At 41.8% G+C, this 21,907-nt stretch overlaps 7 protein-coding genes, 1 long non-coding RNA gene and 1 other non-coding gene across 10 annotated transcripts in view; 3 read left to right on the top strand and 6 right to left on the bottom strand.

The window, feature by feature from the left end:
• The window catches only part of LOC145700986 (peptidyl-prolyl cis-trans isomerase H-like), an 85,724-nt gene that overhangs the window by 59,293 nt on the left and 4,524 nt on the right, over positions 1–21,907 (top strand). The window lies entirely within an intron of this gene.
• On the top strand, positions 401–2,176 carry LOC145700983 (uncharacterized). The gene is made up of 5 exons (XM_081778209.1): positions 401–849; positions 890–1,307; positions 1,349–1,651; positions 1,697–1,856; positions 1,898–2,176. Exons 1-4 carry the CDS (start codon positions 532–534, stop codon positions 1,711–1,713), a joined length of 1,056 nt encoding a protein of 351 aa, XP_081634335.1. The 5' UTR covers positions 401–531; the 3' UTR covers positions 1,714–1,856; positions 1,898–2,176.
• On the bottom strand, positions 2,905–3,653 carry LOC145700988 (zinc finger CCHC domain-containing protein 24-like). The gene is made up of 3 exons (XM_081778216.1): positions 3,512–3,653; positions 3,159–3,472; positions 2,905–3,118 (listed from the first exon to the last, which is right to left on the bottom strand). The coding sequence occupies exons 2-3, from the start codon at positions 3,411–3,413 to the stop codon at positions 2,999–3,001; spliced, it is 375 nt and encodes a 124-aa protein (XP_081634342.1). The 5' UTR covers positions 3,414–3,472; positions 3,512–3,653; the 3' UTR covers positions 2,905–2,998.
• LOC145700976 (uncharacterized) lies at positions 8,965–13,793 on the bottom strand. Its single transcript, XM_081778202.1, has 9 exons — positions 13,671–13,793; positions 13,416–13,520; positions 12,899–13,085; positions 11,720–11,812; positions 11,136–11,259; positions 9,755–10,835; positions 9,607–9,710; positions 9,337–9,505; positions 8,965–9,180 (listed from the first exon to the last, which is right to left on the bottom strand). The coding sequence occupies exons 1-9, from the start codon at positions 13,683–13,685 to the stop codon at positions 9,091–9,093; spliced, it is 1,968 nt and encodes a 655-aa protein (XP_081634328.1). The 5' UTR covers positions 13,686–13,793; the 3' UTR covers positions 8,965–9,090.
• Positions 17,532–17,604, bottom strand: TRNAT-UGU (transfer RNA threonine (anticodon UGU)). Its single transcript has one exon. It is a non-coding gene; the product is annotated as a tRNA-Thr (tRNA).
• On the top strand, positions 17,881–18,429 carry LOC145704615 (uncharacterized). 2 transcript variants are annotated; one of them, XM_081782079.1, is made up of 3 exons: positions 17,881–18,023; positions 18,070–18,160; positions 18,219–18,429. In XM_081782079.1, exons 1-3 carry the CDS (start codon positions 17,918–17,920, stop codon positions 18,298–18,300), a joined length of 279 nt encoding a protein of 92 aa, XP_081638205.1. In that variant the 5' UTR covers positions 17,881–17,917; the 3' UTR covers positions 18,301–18,429. The 2 variants fall into 2 exon arrangements, with proteins under 2 accessions (XP_081638205.1, XP_081638204.1); XM_081782078.1 differs by having other exon boundaries at positions 18,202–18,429.
• Positions 19,187–19,573, bottom strand: LOC145702233 (uncharacterized). The gene is made up of 2 exons (XR_014134299.1): positions 19,386–19,573; positions 19,187–19,337 (listed from the first exon to the last, which is right to left on the bottom strand). It is a non-coding gene; the product is annotated as an uncharacterized LOC145702233 (long non-coding RNA).
• LOC145702230 (phospholipid scramblase 1-like) lies at positions 19,569–21,003 on the bottom strand. Its single transcript, XM_081779446.1, has 5 exons — positions 20,851–21,003; positions 20,226–20,438; positions 19,835–20,099; positions 19,701–19,788; positions 19,569–19,656 (listed from the first exon to the last, which is right to left on the bottom strand). The coding sequence occupies exons 1-5, from the start codon at positions 20,855–20,857 to the stop codon at positions 19,597–19,599; spliced, it is 633 nt and encodes a 210-aa protein (XP_081635572.1). The 5' UTR covers positions 20,858–21,003; the 3' UTR covers positions 19,569–19,596.
• Positions 21,214–21,866, bottom strand: LOC145702232 (barrier-to-autointegration factor B-like). The gene is made up of 2 exons (XM_081779447.1): positions 21,581–21,866; positions 21,214–21,465 (listed from the first exon to the last, which is right to left on the bottom strand). The coding sequence occupies exons 1-2, from the start codon at positions 21,773–21,775 to the stop codon at positions 21,388–21,390; spliced, it is 273 nt and encodes a 90-aa protein (XP_081635573.1). The 5' UTR covers positions 21,776–21,866; the 3' UTR covers positions 21,214–21,387.

Genomic DNA, 21,907 nt, shown 5'->3' with positions numbered 1-21,907 from the left:
TAGGAGAAAAGAATACCTTTGAGTTGTTATGAATTTTAAATAGGAAAAACGCAATTGAACAGAAAAAGCGAGGTGCAGTTGTTTTTGAGATGGAGCAGCTCCTCGCTTTTTCTGTTCAGTTGCGTTTTTCGTAAATTCATAACGACTCAAGGGTATTCTTTTCTCCTACTACTTGTGACTTACTGTAGCTGTTCTTTAGTTTGAAAATGACTCTTACAAAGATCGAAACATGTCACAATAAAATCCAAAGAGAAACATTCAATCTTGGTCAACTTATACGATATAAATTTCAGTTAATATTTTTTGTCGAATTGTCCGGAATTGTGCGTTTTTTAATTTTTTCCGTTTTCCTCTAAATGTCCGGAATTGTGCGTTACGGAATTGTGCGTAACGACTGTAATCAAGGCTGCAGTCTGAAATTTACACAATCCGTCTCCTTCTTCCCTCTGATATTTGACCAACAATCATTAAAATCTGCCGTTCGATTTTCCCCTCTTCAATATTTCACAAGAGACCGGAAAATTCTCGAGTATGAAGCTATTGTCAACTTTTCTCATTGGATCCTCTTTCGGGCAAACTTGCCCAGATGAGGATCTTCAAAAGCGATGCGAAGATTTCTGCAACGCTGATCTTGCAGAGTGCTACGCCAATTGCTCGAACAGCTCTTGTCAGTATGAATGTTTGGGAGAAGCCGCTCGTTGCGGGGCTGCCTGTCCCTGCAATGACGAGTGCCCAGACGGCTGTGCTGGCTGTGGCAACCCAGTTTGCAGCTGCAAGGATCTGCATCTCAACGGCGAGCACGAGTTCTGTGTGGACAAGTTTTCGGATGAGCATGCAGCTTGTATGAAGGTAAGATCTTCTATATCGCTGTTTTAAAATTAGTCTCTAGGCGTGCCCAGATGATTCATGCATCGCGGACTGTAGCATGGAGCTACAGACAAAAGTTGCCGAGTGTCCATGCCGAAGCAATTGCCCAGGCGGCTGTCCTTGCGACAACTTTACTTGCCAACGATACGCAGTGCTTCTTGATGAAGAGATGCGACTCGTTGGTAAAATCATCAGTCGAGATGGAAGTGTCTTCGAGCAGCGTCGATACGGTCCATTCTTGGATGTCGAGCTCGACGCGGCTTGTTATGCGTTTTTCAAGGGCGAACACTTGATGTTCGGTGGTATGACTAAGAAGCGCCAAGTTGCTAAAATTGAAGGTTGTGCGATTGAAGACACTGGAGTCCAGCTCGGATACTCGTTTGATTCCTATCACGGAAAATGCGCGATCATTGAAAACAACATTGGATTCGAAGATGACAGTAAGGAAAATGTCAAAACTATAAAATTTATTGATTTTTAGTGATGAACTTTTGCTTCGGTTCATCTAGCAAAAGTTGCTTTGAGTTTGACGGCGTAAACAGCAACCCTATTCTTGCATCGACCAAAAATGATCACTCTAGAGGTGGCTTGGGAATCTATAAGAAACAAGTTTTTGCCATTGGAGGCGGAGCTATGAACAGGATCGGATTTACTGTCATTGAGCACGTCAACAATTTTCAAGTTCAATTCAATCATAAACCCAAAAAAGCGATACATTTAACAGTAAACTCGAGTTCCTCGGACGAAACGGTTGGACTGAATATGAAGATTTCCCTAAGAATAGGTAGAAATACTTTCATAAAAGAAATCAATTATATTTTTTCATCAGCGGAATCGCGGATATGACAATTGTTTCCGTCCTCGACACTGATCAAGCCTTCCTTTTTGGCGGCTATGATAGCAACGACTTGCAATCTGATGTCTACGAAATGATGGAAGACTCCCAAACTCAGAGTTTCCGATTCCAGTTCCGTCAGCGACTCCTCAAGGTCGGAATCCAAATGTCGAGCAAATATTAAATCTCATTTAGCCTCTCCATGAAGGATCCGCTGTTCTACTGGGAAGTGAGGTTCTCCTAGCCGGCGCTGAAATCCAAAGAATGAATCTCCTCCCTCCTTACGACGTCGTTGAACTTGCTGAGCTCGATCCAGTCCTTGACAATGCCGTTTTCTACGAAGTTCAAGCTGACATCTGCCTCAATAGCTGCGAAGAGTTCTGCTTCGACAGTGATCATTTCTAATGAGTTCTTTGTCGATTACGCCTCTCCTGACTTATTTACCCAGAAATCCTGAAAAATAAAATAGTTTATCTTCTATGATTTCAGACAGACAACGAGCGCGAGTTCAAAATCGATTTCTTAGTATATCGGAGGAGAACTCACAACTCTTCGCGGTTTGCGAATTGATGATGCACAAATTGAGCAAGAGAGACACTTACAGATGCTCTTTGAATAATGCATCAGTCTGCTGTCAGAATACGCAGCGAGTAAAAAATGCCATTATACATTATTGCATATTATATTCATGTTTATCGAGTCTTTTCACATCATAAGTAGTGAAAACTGCGGTCACAAATGGACCTGCTTTGTGGTCAGACTCCAGTCCAGTGGTAATTTTGACGGTTCTGTTTTGTGGCTATAAAAAGCAAAGAAACTGACAAAAAGTCCAATGCATTTGTGGTCGACAGAATGGATTTGCTGACTTACAATTATTCTCATAATTAGCTGGAGGGTTCAAAATTGACGAAAATAGTTTCTAAAATCTTGATTGTCGGACATTTCTGCCGGTTTTCCAACCTTTCGAGGAGGGTGAAAATTTAGTTAGGTGGCTCTCTCACTTACCGAGTGGTAAGTGACGTCCGAGTATTAGCACGGGCTAATGGCGAGGAATCAAACAAGTGCCCTATTGAGGAAAGGTTTATACAGGTTCTCGCCGCTTTGATACTTCTTCCACTGAGAGGCACAAGTGGATCGAGAGCTTCGCCTTCGCTAAATCCGGATAAATATTACTTATCGTAAAAATAACCCGTAAAAAGAGAAAAAATGATTGAAGGTTTATTAGAAGAAAAATCATGCAAAAAATGAAATGGTTTCGAAAATGTACAGAGTAGATCAAAAGTAAAAAATGATGAGTTACATAAAGTCTGGTGAATCGTTTCGGCAATATCGGCCGAGCTGCTGACATTTCTCGCAGAGTTCTTTTGGGTGCTCCCGTTGGGCTACAGCAGCTGCTTCTTGCTTGTTCAGGGGTCGCTAGAAAGCGTTATAAATGAACAACTCTACCTATGGTTACCTGCTTAGATGGGTAGACATTGATTCTACATTTGATGCATTCTTGTCCCATGTTGCACCATGAGTTGCCAGAGAGCCACTTTCTCTTGCATTTTGGACATTTAAACTCTCCGAAACATCTCTTTTTCCCTTGGTAGGGAGTAAGTCCTTCCCCCTTTGGCTTGCTTGATGGACAGTCTTTGATGAAATGGCCAGGGCCGAAACACAGGTGGCATAGGTAGCCAGAAGGAGGAGTTCGTCGAGGTTGCTCGTCCATGCGGCATGGACCATGCCGATCTCTTTTCGGATTTCTTGGAGTACTTGATAAAGTGTTTCCTAGATACGTTTGAGTTACTCATCATATGAAGGTTTTACCTTGTCCCTAGCTTGAACCATCTCAAATTCTTTTCTCCATTTATCCGATCCGTACACCCAGATTTTTCGAAAGTCAACGTCAAAAACAGCATTCGGAACTCGCGGATTCCACTCGTAAAACATTGTGCCTCTCTGATTTGGTTACTGTAGGAGTGACTGGAGAGAATCGGCACATCGGAGTTGTATTTATAATTTGTTTAGGTGCTCCCTCCTCGCAACTAGGTGTAAAACGCACCCTTTGATTTTTGTGAGTTAGTGGAACGAGTTAACGCGATTATCCGTCGGCGACAGTCCCTGCTGAGTTACCTTTGGAACAAAACTAACATTTGAGGTCCTTATACGAAATCTCAGAAAATTATCCGTGATCGGGTTTAAATTTGGAATCGTTATCTCATCGAGAGAATTGTGGTTTGGAAAGCGTCGCGGGCCCTTATCTTCGAATGTTTCTACATGTTCGGCTCTCATACATTTGTAGCATCACGGGCGCAGGTTGATTTGTGGTGTTGGTGGTGTCGGTATCTATTTTATCGTATCTGCACTACCGCCATGTTTCGAAGCATCGGACAATATTATCGGACAATTGAAAGCCACGCCGAGTTCTTTTTTTTTAAAGCATAACCACTCGACATAGATTTACCACCACAATGACGGTTACTCACCTGCCGACAATGAAAATAAGCAAATAATCGAAAAGCCACAGAGATCTCACTTTTCCAATCTGTCGGGTTTTCTTTCTTTTTGTTGCCATTTTCAAACTACCGAAAATTCTCAAAACTAAAGATGTGCAAAGTGATTTTCAAGTTAAATTTTCGAAGAGTTAGCTTACTGACCCCCTTATTCTGGTCAACAAAATAAAGGGCCTTTTTCTTTCGGTATTCATAACCGACGCATGTTTTGTGTTAATTTATGCAGGTTCGCCTGTGGAAGTATATTTTGCAGAGGAGATTTTCATCTAATTAGGGTTGTCCCTTCCATCGTAAATATTTGCGTCGCAAAGAGGATCTGCTCCTGTCGCTCAGATACTTTGAATATTTTAGAACTAAGGATCAAAGGACATTATACTTACTGCCCGATGAAACAATGTTTACAAGAGTTTTACCCGAATCCGATTTCTAGCGCGAATTAGCGGAAGTGGCGGTTAGCAAGCGGATTTACGTTTTTTAAATGACAGGAATTGAATTTTTTCATTCTTTGATTCATTTAACCTGCCTTTGCAGACGAAGTTTAAAATGTTCATAATGCCCCAAAAGTGCAGCGTAAAATTATGAATTGCATTAATGTCCGTCTACGGGCCCGGTGGTGCCAGGATGGAGGTAAAAACCGCGCGGTTGAGGAGCGTGCAGAATCTACATTGTATTTGTGGTGGCAAATGAGCGCCGGGGACAAATTCGTAACGGAAAAGAGGACAACTAACCTGGTCAAACTGGCACGGACAGAAATCTACCTCGAATAAATGATTCACTTATGTTCCGCATTTCACGCTCTGAAAATTGAGTTAGAACCTTTCCGAACATCAAGCTCTTGCCAACCAAAAAAAAGGTCTACCCCCTTAAGGATAGAACAGTTCGAAATTCCCGGAAAAGCGAATTTCGCCCATCTGACCGCAAGTGGGTGGGGACCACATGTCAAGATAAAAAGAAAATCCCATATTTCCCATATCCCCAAATTATCGGACTTCGCCCAGCGGAAAATTGTCAAAGGGCAAGTTTTTGTTCCGCTGTCCACCTGCTCTATTTACAAAAGAACATAATTCTAATCCCAGATAATGGTTCTCAAGGAAAGAACACGGGAGTAGCTTCTGTTTTGGAGCAAACAGGGGCTTACGCGTAAAGTATCGAGGGTCGAAAATTTGATTCTATCTTACCTAGAGATACTAAATACGCCCTGATAACGAAACGTTACCCACTTGAGCTCCGAGAGGCTCACTTTTCTGAATTCGAATTAACTTCCAGTCCGGCAAAATTGTCTTTGAAAACAGCGGACTTTTACGATTCCGTGAGAACGGCGGACCTGCCAGACGGATCTTTTACTATTTAGACTAGCGCCTTATACAAAAGTCGTTTTAATAAATTAGATCCCTGTCAGATCGCACTTCAAACGAGAACTAAACTTTCTCAAATACCCTCACCGAGATATAATTATTTTCGTATCGAATTAGTGATTGAGAAAAAGAACTTGAATTAATTGGCCATTATATTCGAGTTCTTCCTTTTCATGCTTTCTTAGGTGCTTAAAAGAGTCATCAATCCTCAGAAAATGATGATTCATTATTCTGAGCTCGATAAGCGGCGCTCGCGAGAGTACAGTTTCCCGTACTCTGCCCGCTCGACCAATCGGCTGCCCGCCACAGCGCCACGTGCGGCTCACAGCAGGAAACCGGCGATTTGTGATATTGCCGGATAATACCGCGCTAATCGCAACTTCTTCAATCGGTCTTTCCGTGTCTCTCCATCTGCAGGTGCAATAATCCGCTCCAGGAGCCTTTTCTTTCAATTGTAATCGGGCATAGAAAGAAATGGAGAATTAATTCTTTTTCTTATCTCAAAGTAAAGAAGCTGCGTTTTTTCGGGATTTATTTTTTAGAAGATTTATTTTTTCTCAATTTTGAAATCGTTATCGTCGTTTTTGAAGATTTATAATTCTCATTCTCGTGCCAGAAAAAAGTCGTGACATTCTATTACAAAGAGAAATGTTCAGTAATGAAACGCAGCAGGAGAGTTGATAAGGCGTTTCAGTGAGTTTTGTGTTCTCGTGCGATAAGGAGCATTCCTGTTTGGTATCTGTTTGGCAAACAGCGAGTATCACACATTTGAAGCACTAGAAACAAAAAAGTGCCAAAACTGGCGGAGGCGATATCCGACCGCCCACTTTGGCTATCTTCTCAGAGGAAGAGGGGCTGAATAAGTGATGCTCTCACTCTTGTACATTATCCAGTAAGATATTATTTCGGCAAACAATTCATTGGAATTATTCACTCAATTTCTGTTGATGTTTGGTCAATAATTTACGGAAGCGCAAGAAAAACATACTTCAAAGTTACCGCATTCTGTGGTCCATGTAGCTCATTTATTTTGCAAAACAATATTTGATACACTAGCTACTCGCCAGAAAGAAGGGACGGATCGATTGCACCTTTTCGTTGATTTTAGTCAATTCGGTATACAAATTTTTAATTCGCCTTGAATCGAATATACAAGTCTAAAATTTGCTCAATTTGAATTGAGGCTATCCAATATCTTTGGTACTTGATTCTCCAAGTGCGCATCAAAGAACCAACCGAGAAGTATCACTTGGGATTAAGAAATCAATAATTCTAGTGTAGCCAGCGCAATTTGAAAAGTAGAATTGTTGGACGATTAGGGATTGGGTTTCGTATCATTACGGAAAAGCACACTTGCCTACCGGTATCTGATAATTACAATCGCTCAGTCGCGATAAAGATAGGGCTTACTTTTCGACTTTGCGCAGCGATTGGAAAATTTTCGCAAAAAAAATGTTTCCGAAGAGCATTTTTTTTCAAATTTTGAAAAAAAAACGTGTTTGGTGTAATAAGCAGGTGAGGTGTTTCTTGTGGTGTTTCGTGTGTGTTTTATGTAAAATGGGTAACAAGGTTTGCTTTGCGCTGCTGTGGCCTTTGTACTTTGACAGGCAGCGCCCGAAGATATTGTCAAACTACCTTCCACAGATGCTTATCCCTTGCATACTAACCATTTTCCCCATTTTTACGGCTGCATTTTTGAGTATAAGTTGGCCCAACGCATTAAGGGGGTCCCCAACGATTTTTCCGAAATTGGCCATTTTCGACCGGCGCTCACGCCGACACAGACTTATATTTTTCAAAAATTTTTTCACGTACAAGTAGGTCAAACCTAGATCTTGTGAAGCGTATCTCAGATTCTTTAAAATTCAACCACATCTTGCGCAACGGCGCCGAGAAGGAAAGCATCTCGCAGATAATCGCGTTTTTGGCCATTTTTTCACCTGAGATTACTCCAAAAATTTAGGTTACAAAAAATTTTTTTTCTGCTGTTTCTTAAAGCTCTAACACTAATCTAGTGAAGCGTCTCTCAGTTTTTTCTATTTCCAGAAAATGTGTATGTAACAAAGACGATCAAAAAAATGTACGATTTCGGAAATTTCAATCATGTAAATTGCCCTCTGGGCATAACCCAAACCCATATTTTCGGGCATTTTCAGAAAGCTTAGCTCATAGCCTTTCTAAAAAGGTGCTATGTGCGACCTTTAGACAACTATAAAAAAGGGTTGATTTTTCAATTTTTATGAAGATGAAGCAAAATTGGTAACTTCAAGGTCGATTTTAGACACTTTTTTCTACAAAAATCGAAAAAAGCTAGAGACCTTTTTTGCAGCTTTTTGCACGAGGAATTCAGATCTGAAGAGAAAAAAATCTAATTCGCAAAATCGCAAAATCGTGGGGGACCCCCTTAAAAATTAACCGTGTTGGTTGATATCCAATCACTCAATTAATTAATCAGTCGGTTAATCAAACACGAGTACTCTTGCCGCGATAGTGTCCTTGAAAACACTTGAACACAAGAAAAATATACAAGCCAAAATTGCAAGCTCGCTAAAATTGGCAAATTAGAATAAGAAATCATAAGAAGACTCGACTGAAAGGACTGAATCAAAAGGGATTAGTCGCGGGAGCTGCAGCACTGGGAGTGTTAGTTTCCCTTCGTGGCAGGTGCGTCCAAACACGAACTCACCGTTCTCTGCCCGGAAGTCAGTATTTCCGTCCTGCACAAATCACATGCTACAGCTTGCGATACTTCCTTTCATCCGTCTTAGTCCTCACAGATTGGAATAATATACCACCGCAGATGCCATCATAATTTACGTTTTTGTCTCCCTAACTGAATTAGCAGCCATTTTGGCGCTCTAAGATGACTTTTAGCTTATACGACAAAAATATATTCTTCCTTTCTTTAAATTGAGTTATGTAAATGAGTCTCTCACAAATTTATAAGAAGACTGTTGCGGCTGCGCTGCATACTGCCCCTTTACGAATTGGATCTCGCGTTCGCCTGACAGACCCGAATAAATTTGCGTCTACTTTTGGTCTACGGGTAATTAAGGCACCGAATTGGCTACCGTTCGGTACGACCCGTACGACAGGCGGAACAAATGCTCACTGACAGCGGGCATATTATATTATTCAATGCGTGCTATAAGTTACAAACTAGAAAATTCCCTAAGCGGAGTTTGGCTGACAAGGTGTGAAGGATTTACGCCAGAAATTGAGGAAATTGGTGTTTTTTGGGTGTTAAAATTTCAACACCAAACACGCGCCAAACTGACAGGATTAACTACCTTAGATAAACACCGTATTACTCAACCTCAACTCCCTTGAACTTACTACCAAGTTTTCAGTACTGAAAAATGCAATAATATGAGTCTGGACCAGTTTTTGTGTGTTGAATAAGTTATTTATATTTTTACAAAATAAACAGCAGATAAATGAATGTGTGAAAAATTGAAAGTAATTTGCAAATTTGAAAGAATGCAATAATTAACAGTACAGCTTCTTTTTGATTAATTTTTTCTTCTAGTTTAAGAATTTAGTGTTCTTGGTGCTCGTTGTTTCTGAAGTGAAGGAAGAACTCGGTTCGGTCTTTGCACATGTGATTGCATCGCGAGCATTGAAAGGGCTGAAGGAGAATGTTAAGGTACTGCCGTGTCACGTGGTAGTAGTCAAAAAGGTCGAACACGGATCGGGGAATAGGCCGCCGATTTAGTATTCCACTTGATAAAAAGGTTGCCTTTTGTGAAAATTAGGCACGCATGACTTCTTGTGCTCAACTTACATGAATGGCGGGATTCTTGTGCATGTCTACATGTGCCATGTACATAATTGGATCAGGGAAGGTGATCTGACATTGTTCACATCGCGAAGGCTGCATTGGAGCGTTCTGGTTGGCTCCCATGAGTTGCTGGAGCTGAGCGAGCTGGCTGAAGAAATCGCCGCCTTGCATTCTAAAGAAGAGGGTTAGCTGAGTTCCAGTACATTAGTAAATCATGGGAGCGGTATTACAGACCACCCGGCGCGAATACATATTCAGCTTGTTATCATTTACCTTTGTAATGCCATAGATGCGTGCATTTGGGCGCCAAGTGCTGCTCTGGCGGCTGGCGGGCTCAACTCGTCGGATGATCCGCCTGAGGGGCGTCGCTCGCGTGCCTAAGAAGATGTGTTATGAACTGCAATAAAGCGAGATGAGCTACCTGGAATTGGGATAAGCCGAATGGGAATGGTATGTTTGGCCGAGCCGCCTGTGCAAGTCGCTGCTGTAACAACTGCTCCGACATCATGTGTCCAATTCCTGGATCTTCGAGCTTGCGTTTTCGTGAAGCAGAAGCGTTTGAGTGAACGGAGTGGGTGGATTTAGCACCGTCGTCGATTTTCTCAGACTTGACTGAAGCGGAACGAGCTTCGGAAGCCTCTGTGGCGATAGTCTGATCAGCGATCTGAAGACCAGAGTCTTCTCCCAGAGGTGAAGCTGGCTCGACGACGACTTCCTGGCCGGAGGCGGTGCTCCGGGGAGTGAGTGCTGGTGGCGGGATCTCAGTGTTTCCGTTGATGTCGTTGTTTTCAGGAGTGACGATTGCTGGGCTGGTAGAGGGACCATCTTCATCGACAGATTCTGTCTTTACAATAACTTGAGCTTCTTCTGGGTTGGAGCCGACAACGGAGCCAGGTCGGGATCCAGCAGGAGTGCCAGTATTGGAAACAACTTCCTGGACGATTGCCTGGGTAGGAGGACTTGCAACTGGCTGGGGCTGCATTTGACCGGCTGAGAACGGCATTGGAAGTGGCGATGTAGTGGGGATTGGGCCAGCAATAGAGGTTTGAGCCTGTTGTTGAAGTCTATTTTGAAGTTGTCGCTGCATAGAAGCAGCCAGTTGAAGAAGCATCGAGTTAGGTGTGAGCATGGGATTGTTGAGCGCGTTTTCTTGCGCCTGTGCGGCCGCAAACATTTCTTGGTTCTTCTGAATCTGAGCCATCAGCGCTGCGGGGTCAGATGAAATCGGGTTGACCATTGGATTGTCCATGGGATTTCCCATAAGACCAGGGTTGAGTCCAGCAAGATGGTTGGGCAAGCGACCAAGTCCCATGTCTTTACGGGCCCATGGGTTCGTAAAACCAGTTGGATCGTAAGGTCGACTCATTGGAAGCATATTGGGGAGGACGCGGCCTCGCATTGGCCCTCCGGCTCCACCGAGCATTCCAGAGCCGTGCTTGAGCGGATTCTGACGACCATGCTTGTTGAACATGTGTTTATTCAGCGTGCGCGAATCGATGCAGCTAAATTATATAATTAGAGAAGCGATATAAAATGAATCGATTTCGCTTCACGCTGTGCGGGACTCTTTATTTTTGGGCACTAGTTAATAGAGATTGTGTGGGCGCATCTGGCCCTGGGGCGAGCTGGAGGTACGCTCGGATGAGCGCGATCAAAAGGCGGACTTGGGCACACTTGATAAGAAATTAATCATCCCCCACGGCGCGATATACACTTTGACATTCTGGCTCAGATTTACAACCCGTTAATGAACCGATTTGTATCCATAAACCGATCTCATCAAAGTTCAAAGTTTTTCTTACCTGAAAACACAAAGTTTGCATTGATAGGGTTTTTCTGAAGCATGAGATCCTTCCATGTGCGCTTTGAGATGGTGCTTGAGTTTATACGCTTTGGAGCAAATGTCGCATCGCCAAGGTCGCTCGTCTAAAAATTTCAAATTTCAAAAATGCAAAGTTGTCGGAAACATGCTTGCTTCCTTCGTTTGTTACGGCTAATTTGCTTAGGTACAACTGTGGGAGGGGAGTAACGGTTCCAAATTGGCAGGTGCACAATGCCGCTAATGGCCGAACACGCTGGGAACTCGCCTCTCCGATTTCAGTAGAATGGCGGAGCTCGGGTAAAATTACTTTGAAAGTACTTAGTTTTCGATTATCGTCGTTTTTCGGAGAGCAACTTTGTTCTAGCGAGATTCTTACGCTAGGTTTGATAATCAAGCTAGGCTCCTTAAGTGCCCCGTACGCGGAGTTAATCAATGTCCGGGATTCCGTACTGAGATCCCTTCCCGGATTCTGATCATTCGATTTTCAAGTGCGTCAGACTAGAGTTACACTTATAAAAGTATCTCCGGGTCTACTTCTCTATTGTCTACTGTATTGTTACTTACTGGAATGCTTGAGCTTCATGTGCGTGGCAATGGACGACTTCCACGGGGTCATGTAGTCGCATTTGGGACACTTGTGCTGCTCTTTTTGATCATCTAAATGAAGAAATGAGCGTCAGGGAAAGGGGTCGAAAGGTTAAGGATATAGCCGTTCTCAAGGCACTTTCGTAGCGCCGAAATGGGGCGATAAAAGTTTTTCATTTCAAGACAGGTCCTACCTAAAATTTTGTCTAGAATTCGATTCTGATGTTTTTTAATATTTTTTTCAAAGAAAATTTCTCTCTGGAGCGATTTGAAATCTTACGATCACTTTTTCTCGAAATTTTTCAATTAAATCGCTAAAACGAAACCGTGTTTTATTATAAATAACTGCTAATCTAGCTTCTTAGGGCTTCAAAATTTGAAAACTCGGGCAAATTTTCATTCTAGCGTCTTCTTCTTTTTTGCTTTTCTTTTTCATAAATGCTGCGTTCAGGGCGCTCGACCAATCAGCGCGCCCTTTCACATGCGCGCCTCACCGCGCGATGGAGGAGGGCGCCCAGCGCAGCAAACCAGAGCGCTGTCTGACGCTTCGGCTCACTCAAGTAAGCCTCATAAAAATGGCTCTAGAATCATAAATATTTGGAATCTATTAAAACTTAAGCCCTAGGAATGTAGAGAAAGGTCCAAATTTTTAATTTATCAAAAAAACTCGACCGATTTAATGGAAAATTCTCGAGAAAAAGTGATCGTAAGATTTAAAATTGCTCTAAAGAGAAATTTTTCCATTAAAAAATTAAAAAGAACACTAGAATCGGGTTTCTTAGGCAATTTTAGGTAGGGTTCCTTTTGAAATGAAAAAATTTTATCGTCCCCTTTTGGCGCTACGAAAGTGCCTTGAGAACGGCTATATCCTTAAGTGGGACACCCTTCAGTTCCGCGCTAGGTGAACGCTAATTTCTGAATTTCCGGTTTTTCAAAATTGATTTCGAAATAATGTTGTTCTTGGCGAGACTACTGATTACTGTGTCTGTGATTGTAGTTGAATAAAAAGGTATGAGAATTCTTGTCAAATAGCGTGGAACCGATTTCGCCAAAAAGCAAAACGCATCAGGAAATGATAAGCTGAGAACATGTTTAACAGGCGATAATAAATTAGCTTCCAAATTAATTTTATGTGTTTATCTAATGCTTGGTACTTACTTCGTCTGGGAGTCTTTGGCGTCTCTTGTTTCATCAAAGTCGGGAGCTTTTGTTCAGCCAGGGCATTGAGCAAATCTCTGGACGTAGCAGGAGCACCGGACGAAACCGGTGAAACCGATTCAGCCGAGTTTTCACCGACCGAATTTCGCTCATTTGTAGCACGATCTCTTTGCATTTGCTGCTGCATCTAAAATTGAAAAAAAGTGAGCGGGGCCTCCTTATTGTGAAAAATAATGTAAGAAAGTACATCGAAACGTAAATTTTCGCGCCGCCTGGGCGACTGGCGAATCTGAAATTGTCGGACAGCAGTTTTTCAACTCAAATGCTCCAATTTCAATTTTTCAATCCGCGTTTTCGCCATCGCACATCATCCAGGAACTTACTTTTAGTTACACGTGACCACTGGGATGGTATGCGATGGCGATAATTTTGAGATTAATCAAAAAGAGTCGCACTCAAAAAACACTCTTTTGGTTCGATTTCGACTCGAATACTAATTATGAACTCTTTTATTTACCTGATGAAGAAGTGGATTTGTCTGTAGCAAGTTCTTCTGCAGCGGAGATTGTTGCTGCTGCGCAAACTTCATTAAAAAGTCTTGATACATTGATATGTTCGCCGGCTAAAAAGCACGTTATTTTAAACTTTGGGTACGAAAACAAACTTTTACTTTCGGTCTAGAGAGAGTTTCCCGGTAACTGACCGATTTCCTGGAAATCCCGTAATTTTATAAACAGTTCTAGAGACAAAAACAAAACTACCTTACTCTTACCTGTGTATCTGCCATGTTGAGTGGTGTCTGTGTGTTCAATCAAAGCTCTGTTGTTTTTCAATATCTGTTTCTATATTTTTGTATTGGAGGGAACTTATGTGTGTGCCTCTCTTTGGTACAGTTGTAGTTGTCCCGTCCGCCGCCTATTTTTTGCAGGGACGGGTTTAGAATTGCTCCCGAGCGCCGCGCACTCCGATGAGCGCCACCCGAGAGAGTCGGCCGATGAGACTCGCTGTACTCTGAGCACAGTACGCGACAGCCAATCACCGTCCCGGGTACAGCCAGGGTACTAATTTCTTGGTGGCGCTGTTGCAGACTTTTCAGCATCCGAGGCGGGAAAGAAAGGATTATCCGGAAGCGAAGATTATCGATCAATGAAATTGAGTACGGATTGAATCTTGGAAGAGCACTTGTCCAAGTGCACAACCAATATTTTACCAAAGAAGCGATAAAGATTTAATTAAGGGTACTCTCGAGTGATGAAAAGAAACAGCAAGTACTGCAGTTGATTTATTATTCAGTTTTAATACTAATAAACTACTTTTGCCTAGAGAATAATTTCTGCAAAAGAATCGACACTACTAGTGAGCCCCAGAAAAGGCTTACAATTTCTGTAAAAATAATCAACTGGGAGATGCCACGCGTATCTGACGCTAATTGAAAAAATAACCTCGACGGGAATACACACTTTTCGGCTAATACGAACACTGTGTAATCCGCAGTTTGTAAATTATCGCGGCCAAATATCTCCCAGCCCATTCTCCAGGTGTGCTTCGCATTTCTTATCAGACTATTTACTAATACCATAGTTCTGTCCCGTCTATGCGTTACGTATAAAAGCAAGTCTGGGAAAGAAGGCACTCGATAGTAGCTAGGCCTATCGCGCGGGTAAAGTCTTTTGAAGGTACTGCCAGTATCAAAACGCAATAAAAAACGGTTTGTTGACTAAGCAGCACAATGTACTTGGCGATAAGAAACACGGTAGCGGCGTGATAAGCCCAGCGGAAGTGGGGCCGACTGACAGAAGCTACAAACTCCCGCCGCCAAATGTGGAAATAGCCTGATAAGCCGGAATTCAACGTTCAACAAAGCGGATGGAAAATAAATCCAACGGTGAGGACTTTTGAGGAATACAAAAAAGTAGACTCGAGATGGCTAGTAGGATGCATGGAATGTTGTCTCGTTTAGATACTGTGTGTGTGACTGTGAATCTTATTGCTTTGCTTATCGGCTTCTTCTAACTGTCTTGACGCCTCAAAGACGGGTACCTACGTTTTTTCGACGAGGAAACGTAGGCTACCTCCTTCATTCTCAATTCACACTCCCTTTTGTGTGTATCCGCTTTGATTTGCAAGTTAGTATTTGTCTTGTCCACCAAGTTTCTTTCCGCTTTTTACATGTTTCAATTTACAATCAAAAAGTAAGCATCATAAAGTTACCATCAAAAGAGCCAGTAAAATAATGCTGGGTGGGGTTTTGCGCACTCGGCAGGTGCTGGACAGTGACAAGTACTGATAAAAAATACAGCGAAGCGACAGCTTATCTTCCCATGCTTAGCGTAAATACTAATTACCCCCGCTCGCGTTATTAGTTTATCCACTTTTGACGATTCTTCTTACAGTCCGTCTACTTCAAAGTCCGCGGACAGTGTTTTCTAACTCAAAGTTAACCGTATTTGACGTAGAGTTGTACAGTTAGGTAACAGTTATGATAATCTCATTTACTGACTCTTATTGATCGCCCAATTTGGAGACATCCGGTACAAAAGCAGCTGGCCTTATTAGCAGCTCATAAGCCCTGAGCTTGTATAAATATATAATTGGCGTATTCAAACTTGAAATACCCGACTTTCAGAAAACTGCGCTCAGCTGGAGGCGCAACCCCAGCTGGGCAAATCTGCCAGTATGGGTTCAACTGGCTTACTGCCCAGAATCAAAATACAGTCCTTCTCTCACAAGAGTACCTAGTTTCTATGATTCTTGGCTCTCCCATCTCCGTACTGAATTTTCTCAGCTCGTTGTCGCAAATTCAGCTAAATTTTGTGGTTTATGTACGGCTTGACAGTATACGCATCAGCAGCACTGACACACGCGAAACGCTGCCCTGGGAACATCTTCGCCCGCAATGCAACGATATTACAACAATTGGAATTTTTCACGGACGAAACGAGAGCAAGAAAATTGTCTTTCTTCTACTACACGATTTTCTTGACCACAGCACTAGAATCATTCCGCTAGGAGAATTTCACGGACAGAACTTCCGGCGAAAATCTTTTCACTAGTAGCCAAATCGTTCTATCTCCATTTTCGTTGAAGAAATTTTACGAATAGACCCTTAAATTTTAGTTCTGGATGGTTAAATGAGATGCGTTTCGGTCTAATGGCCGATTTGTATACGGTAAATCCGTTGAATTTACGTCTTTTACCGACGCTTGAAAATGAAAAAGTTATGGGCCGAGAGTAAATCATTTGCTGGTGCTGGTGCTGGGTATTGTTTACAGTTCGTTTAAACAAGGGCCAAACAAAAGACCGCGCAGGGAGAAGAGCTTACTAAAACAAATTACACCAGTAGTGGAGCACTGGCGCAACACCGATGACGAGAATGAGTGAAGGTCACCAGCTATCAATCAAGCTATAAAACGAAAGAAAAAAAATGCGACGGCGAAAAAAGTTTCTGGCAGACTTTGCTGAGTGTCTCAATCTATACAGTTAGTTTGAGCAAAACAAGCTCGTAAAAGAACATCCGAGGGGAGTAATAAACCGCTCCCAGGTCCTATTCTCACAGTCGAGGAGACAGAATCTACCAGTCGGCGACGAAAAACTTTTCGATGAATAAACAGTCATTTTTTTCCTAAATTTATTTTTTTCCGCTTCTCCTTGTTTTCTTAAATCTTTGCGAATAGGTCTCAATATTAACCTCTATGACCCGATAACATCTTAGAATTCAAATTTCCTAATTGAGCTGTCTCATTACGTTTTCGAAATTGTGATCATGGGAGTGGTTGTGTGACATTTCGATTGTTTGGGTACCTCTAACCTCGGTAATCGGCCGTGGCGCGGGGTGTATATTATTTTTGTATAAATTAGCGAGAGGCATTTAAATAAATCAACTCGAGTTGATCTGCCTAATTCGGCGCTCAGCTTCAAAGGCCAACAAATCGGGATACTGTGTAGTGATCAAAGGGAAAGTTGCTGCATGCTTTTGCGTGTTGGAATATGGAGGTGCTGTGTTCTCGATTTCATGCCTCTGAATTTCAATTTTTGAAGAAACAAGGGCTAAAGAACAAGGATCAGCGCCCATGAGAAAACAAAATGGGAGCTAGAATTATTGCTCTACAGGATTATTAGGGCTTCATTAACCCTACAGAAAAAATTGTTGAAGAAAATAACGCAAATATGCCGATATGAAAACTAATGGAGGACGTTAGTTGTGTATTTTCATTTTCGAAGATGAAATGCAAAATTGCAAATTTTGTCAACAAGCAAGCTCTCTATAGATTCGGAAACGAGGCTTTAAGATTGGTAGCCGGGATGAGCACTTGCATTACCTTGATAAACCGCTGATAAGGCTGCACCTGACGCACTGCGTGTGAAACACTAAGTTTACACCACTGTTTCGGGCAGAGTTGGTCGTTTATCGAGCCGCGTTTGGGCAACAACCTTATCAGCACACGGAAACTCTTTCGACTTTTTATTTTTTTTTCGTTTTTGAAAAAGGGGCTCCTACAGCTTCCTAGAATTTTATATTTATTCAACAATCATGAAAGATGTAATGATCAAACAAAGATTGCATACGGCGATATATTTTCTATATTTTTAAGAAAGGTCAACGCGGTTAAAAATAACCACGCGGTTCAAAATATGCCTCCTAGCGGAATCGAACCACCGACCCCTGGTTTACAAGACCAGTGCTCTAACCACTGAGCTAAGGAGGCTACGGGAAGTGTCCGAGAACACTAGAATATATTTCAACCGGACCTGGCGCTCGCTTTTGTTCCAGCTCTTCAGCACAAAAGACGCGGTCGTGAGGGGTTCAGACCGATACCTGTCTACAGCGGAAATATACAGAAGACTGCTAAACAGCTGATTAGCTGCTCTAGTTAGATAAGGTCGAAAAACATCGGGAGTCAAGTTATATAGGCTTCTAATCCCAGTTTTCGGTATAAAATCAGACCAGCGAAATCGCGCTGCTCAAAATTTCAAATTTCAAAAAAAATTTTTAAAATTTAAAAACAACTCCGCCCGAAAATGTCAAGAATACAAGCAATTACAGACAGAGTCGAGTTCGAAAGTAGATTTCCAAAGAGACACCTTCCATTGCTCAAAAAAATTGACTCCTACTCGAGCACATCAGGTTAGTAAAACTATCAAGTTCCTTTCAAAAATTCATCATTTTTTAGATCTTTGCCCGCTCGTTTCACGGCCGGAGACTCCCAATTTCAAGCAGGTTCAAATCCAAGTGGAAAACACGCCACTGATCCAATCGAAACCGTAAGAAACCTGTAGTTGAAATAAAAAAAGACCTGCTTTAGAGTAAAATGCACAATAGACATGCGAAGCATTTGTGCTTTGGCAATACTTGCTGCTGCTTTCGTCGGACTTTACTATCTGCTATCTCACATCAACGGTGAATCCATTGACACTCACTGGTAACATCTTCGAGAGAGGAAACTTACTCATTCAAAAAAAAACTGTCTCAAAATTCAATCAATTTACCTCTTTTTGCGTGCTTTATTTTTTGAAATAAAATACTTTGAAATTTTTTTTTCGAATGCAACTTTATGCATAGAATTTGAAAATTCAGAGTTTGAATTTCGCACTGGTCAAATTCAATATAATTCTTTCTAATTCTCGAAGATAAAGACTGATTCGCCGGCCGGAATAGTTTTTGAAGTCTTCAGCTAAATCGAGGATAATCCGTTATTTGAAAAACACTCACTTCCACCGAGCAGATGGCTACAGCTTTCCTCACTGATTACAGGTATCGCAGGCTTATTATCCAGATTCTAGCGGGAAAGAAAGGCAAAATTGGACTAAATCCCTCTACAGAGAGGAAAACCATTTCATTCGCAAAGTGCAAACGAACAGAATACTGAAAACGTGTGTGGCCTGCTTGCTCGTTGTTGAGACGCAAATCTTGCCATGAGTCCGGAATCAAGGTAGTCTTTGATAAGAATTATTCTTATCGCCTGAAAGGTGTGAAAATACCTACTCGAGATTCTCAGCAACGAAGAATGTTTCGGGACATGAATTCTACGTATCAAAATTGCTAGTTTTTGGTCAACGAAAAAGCGATGGAAGAAGAGTTTGTTTGGTGCAAGGGTAAGTCTGATGCAGCTGCTAAATGGCACGGAAAACGGCGAAATTATGCGGCGACATTTCAGAGCAAAATACGCTGTGGACTTTTTCGTGCTGTGACATTTCTCAGGCACGGTGGTGGTGCATTTTCCCCACCACAATTTCAAAATTGGCATTAGACATTTCTTCATTGCGCAAAGAGCGGTTTTGGAAATGAAATCTTGGCATTCTTACGTTTTATTCAAAATTCACAGAAAACATATTTTGAAGAAAGGATTTATGCTGAATTGGAAAAAAGGAATCAGGATGATTTCAGACCGATGAGTTCTTCGTGCTTCACTTTTTTGTTGGCGCCAAAGTAATTGTAGGCCTAGAATGATATTAAGATGAATATATAATTTAAAGTGTATAAAGTTACCATTAGAAATGAGCTGCCAAGAAGAAGATATAAATGTTCTAAATCGAGCTTTGTCTTTGACTTTTCAAAATCAACTCCGAAGCAAATTTGACTGCCGAATTGTGCTTTTTTAGATTGAAAATAATTCATCTTAATTTAGAAGTGAGTACTCTTTTTCTGACTAAAGTTTATGATGAATAAGTCTATTATTCATAAATTGAATTGAATATTTTCAATCTTTTCCTGCTGGTAAACCATCCCACTGATTCTTCATCTTTCCAACTCGCTCTTTCTAAAAACAAACCGTCTTCAAATCGAATCTTTCAAGTGACTCACAGTTCCACTAGAAATAGAGATCTTCTTGACTCCGCACAATCCACTTCCTGAGAACAAAAATACCAAGTCGCGTTTATCATTCACCGTCCTATCGTAAAAAGTGAAGGAAGCAGTAAATCAACCTCAAATTGTACCTAAACTCGGGCGAGCCGAAGAAATTCCAAGTCTGCGAAATCTGTCCAATCTTCTTTGTCGGAGGAAAGTGAATGTCCATGTTTTGCGGGCAGCAGCCGCACCAGCATGTTAGACATCCGATCGATTTTTCTAAGTGGCCGACGTGAACTTCATCGAGATCGTAGACATCGACGGAGAACCATTTTCCCATGCAGCAGAAGGTTCTGCTGCAGCAAGAATCCTCCTGGACGAGATAATACATCGGCGCGCCATTTTGATCGAGCACTGAAATCAAGGATGAGTAGCGAACTTGGCGCGTGGCCCAGGCATCGACCCAGAGCGCTGATTTCTGAGCTTCGATCGCGGCAATAAAACAACCACCTCTGGTGATTTAGTGAAGCTATTAGGTACCTTCGAACTTCTTGGTGACATCATGTGAAACGAGAACTTGATCGGGCTCTCGCGGTCGGCGAATGTAGAAGCGGGTGGCCGCTGTCAATCGGGAAATAGATTGACTTTCGGGCGAGAATGATGTCTCCTGAGCTACTTGAAAATCTTGCTTTTGGGTTTGTTGCGGAGTCGCTTGTTGGGATTTTTCAGTGTCATCATCGCCGAATGGATTGTCTACGAAAAGTTTAAGGCTAGCACGCAGCAGTTTTTTCTCAAGGTGGTACATTTATGGGCGAATTGAAAGAGATTTTATAGAAATACGGCTATTTGTGCTAAAGTTGACATAATGACTAAGATTTTCATTGCATGCATTTAATTTCTTTCAATCAGAATTAGACAATTTTCTGAATTCTAAGCGAATAAGCTGGTAAAATAGAAAGAAAGTGTGGAAGCTGAAGAAAACAAAAGAAATTCGCAGTTTGAGTAGTTCCGAATTTGAACTTACAGTTATAATTTTGGTAGAAAAATTATTAATCTTTTCGTTTTCCCTTTCCCCTGAGGCAGAAAATTGCTAAACCCTCAATTACCAAACAGAGTGACAAAAATGTTAAAATTTGTTATGTTCAAAATATTTACGAAGCGTTACCTGACATGTTCCCTTTCTTTGAATATCTCTAAGAAAAACTAGTGTGAAAAATAATTAGTACCAAAAGAATCAATCTGAAGGCGGAATGGTCCCCGCGTGGCACTTTTATGAGCTACTCTCGAGCCTGAGCCTTGATCTGGTTTGAGTCACCTCGGGCAGAGTGATCCCTGGTCCAACTTGAACCTAATCACACAGCGAGGATTAGGCACACACAGACTTTTCGCGCACTTTCGTTTCCTCCTAGCTACGTCAAGATATTTAATTTATGAGTTCATCAATTTCATTCTTCATCAATATTCTCAAGTTGAAAGAAAAGTTGCTTATTGAACAATATTTCTTCCATGATTTCAATTTTTTTTTTTGTTTTATTTTGGAATGACCTACAGTTTTTGTGCGTGTTTTAGGCAGTTAGCGGCAAACTAGAGATATTTTACCACTACCCAGTACGGTATTTCTTAACTATTACAGTATGTTACAGGATATACGGTTCTGGTTATGGGTTATTGTGAGCTCATGAGTTGGAGAGAGAGGATTTTTTTACATGAAGGCTCGAGACCATTCGGAGATGCAGGTGGAGCAGTCCTTGAGGTGCTTTCCTTTCATCGAGATTTCGTCCTGAAGAACTTTTGTTATCGGTATCTGATCATAGAGAATAAGAAAGCGGGAAGAAAAAGCTCTCGTGCGAATCGATGGATTTAGATTCATAAAAATCTGATAGATTTAGTCTTACCTTGAGCCATTCTTGAAACATCTCTTCGTCCTTGGTGAAGAGAAGGTACTGAGCCAGCAGTTGGTAGGCCTTGGTGTATCCTTTCTCTTCAAGTCTCTTGGCATAAGTGGGTCCAATTCCAGCGCACTCGGTCACTTCTTTTTCGCCCATCGGCTCGGCTACGAAGTTTGCGTGTTTCTGGGAAGTGGTGCTCATTTTTTCTTGCTGCTTGAAAAATCGATCGAAAATACGATTCCTGTTTCGGTAGTACTCTTTGCTGATTGCGACTGAGGCGATCGAGGAGGAATGACGGGTTTGAAACGGTAATTGAAAGATGCAGGAAGAAAC

This window comes from Oikopleura dioica, chromosome PAR (genome assembly GCF_907165135.1).
Source record: "Oikopleura dioica chromosome PAR, OKI2018_I68_1.0, whole genome shotgun sequence".
Taxonomy (NCBI): Eukaryota; Metazoa; Chordata; class Appendicularia; order Copelata; family Oikopleuridae; genus Oikopleura; species Oikopleura dioica.
The sequence above is the reverse complement of the archived record's forward strand: the minus strand, read 5'-3'. Positions and strand labels throughout refer to the sequence as shown.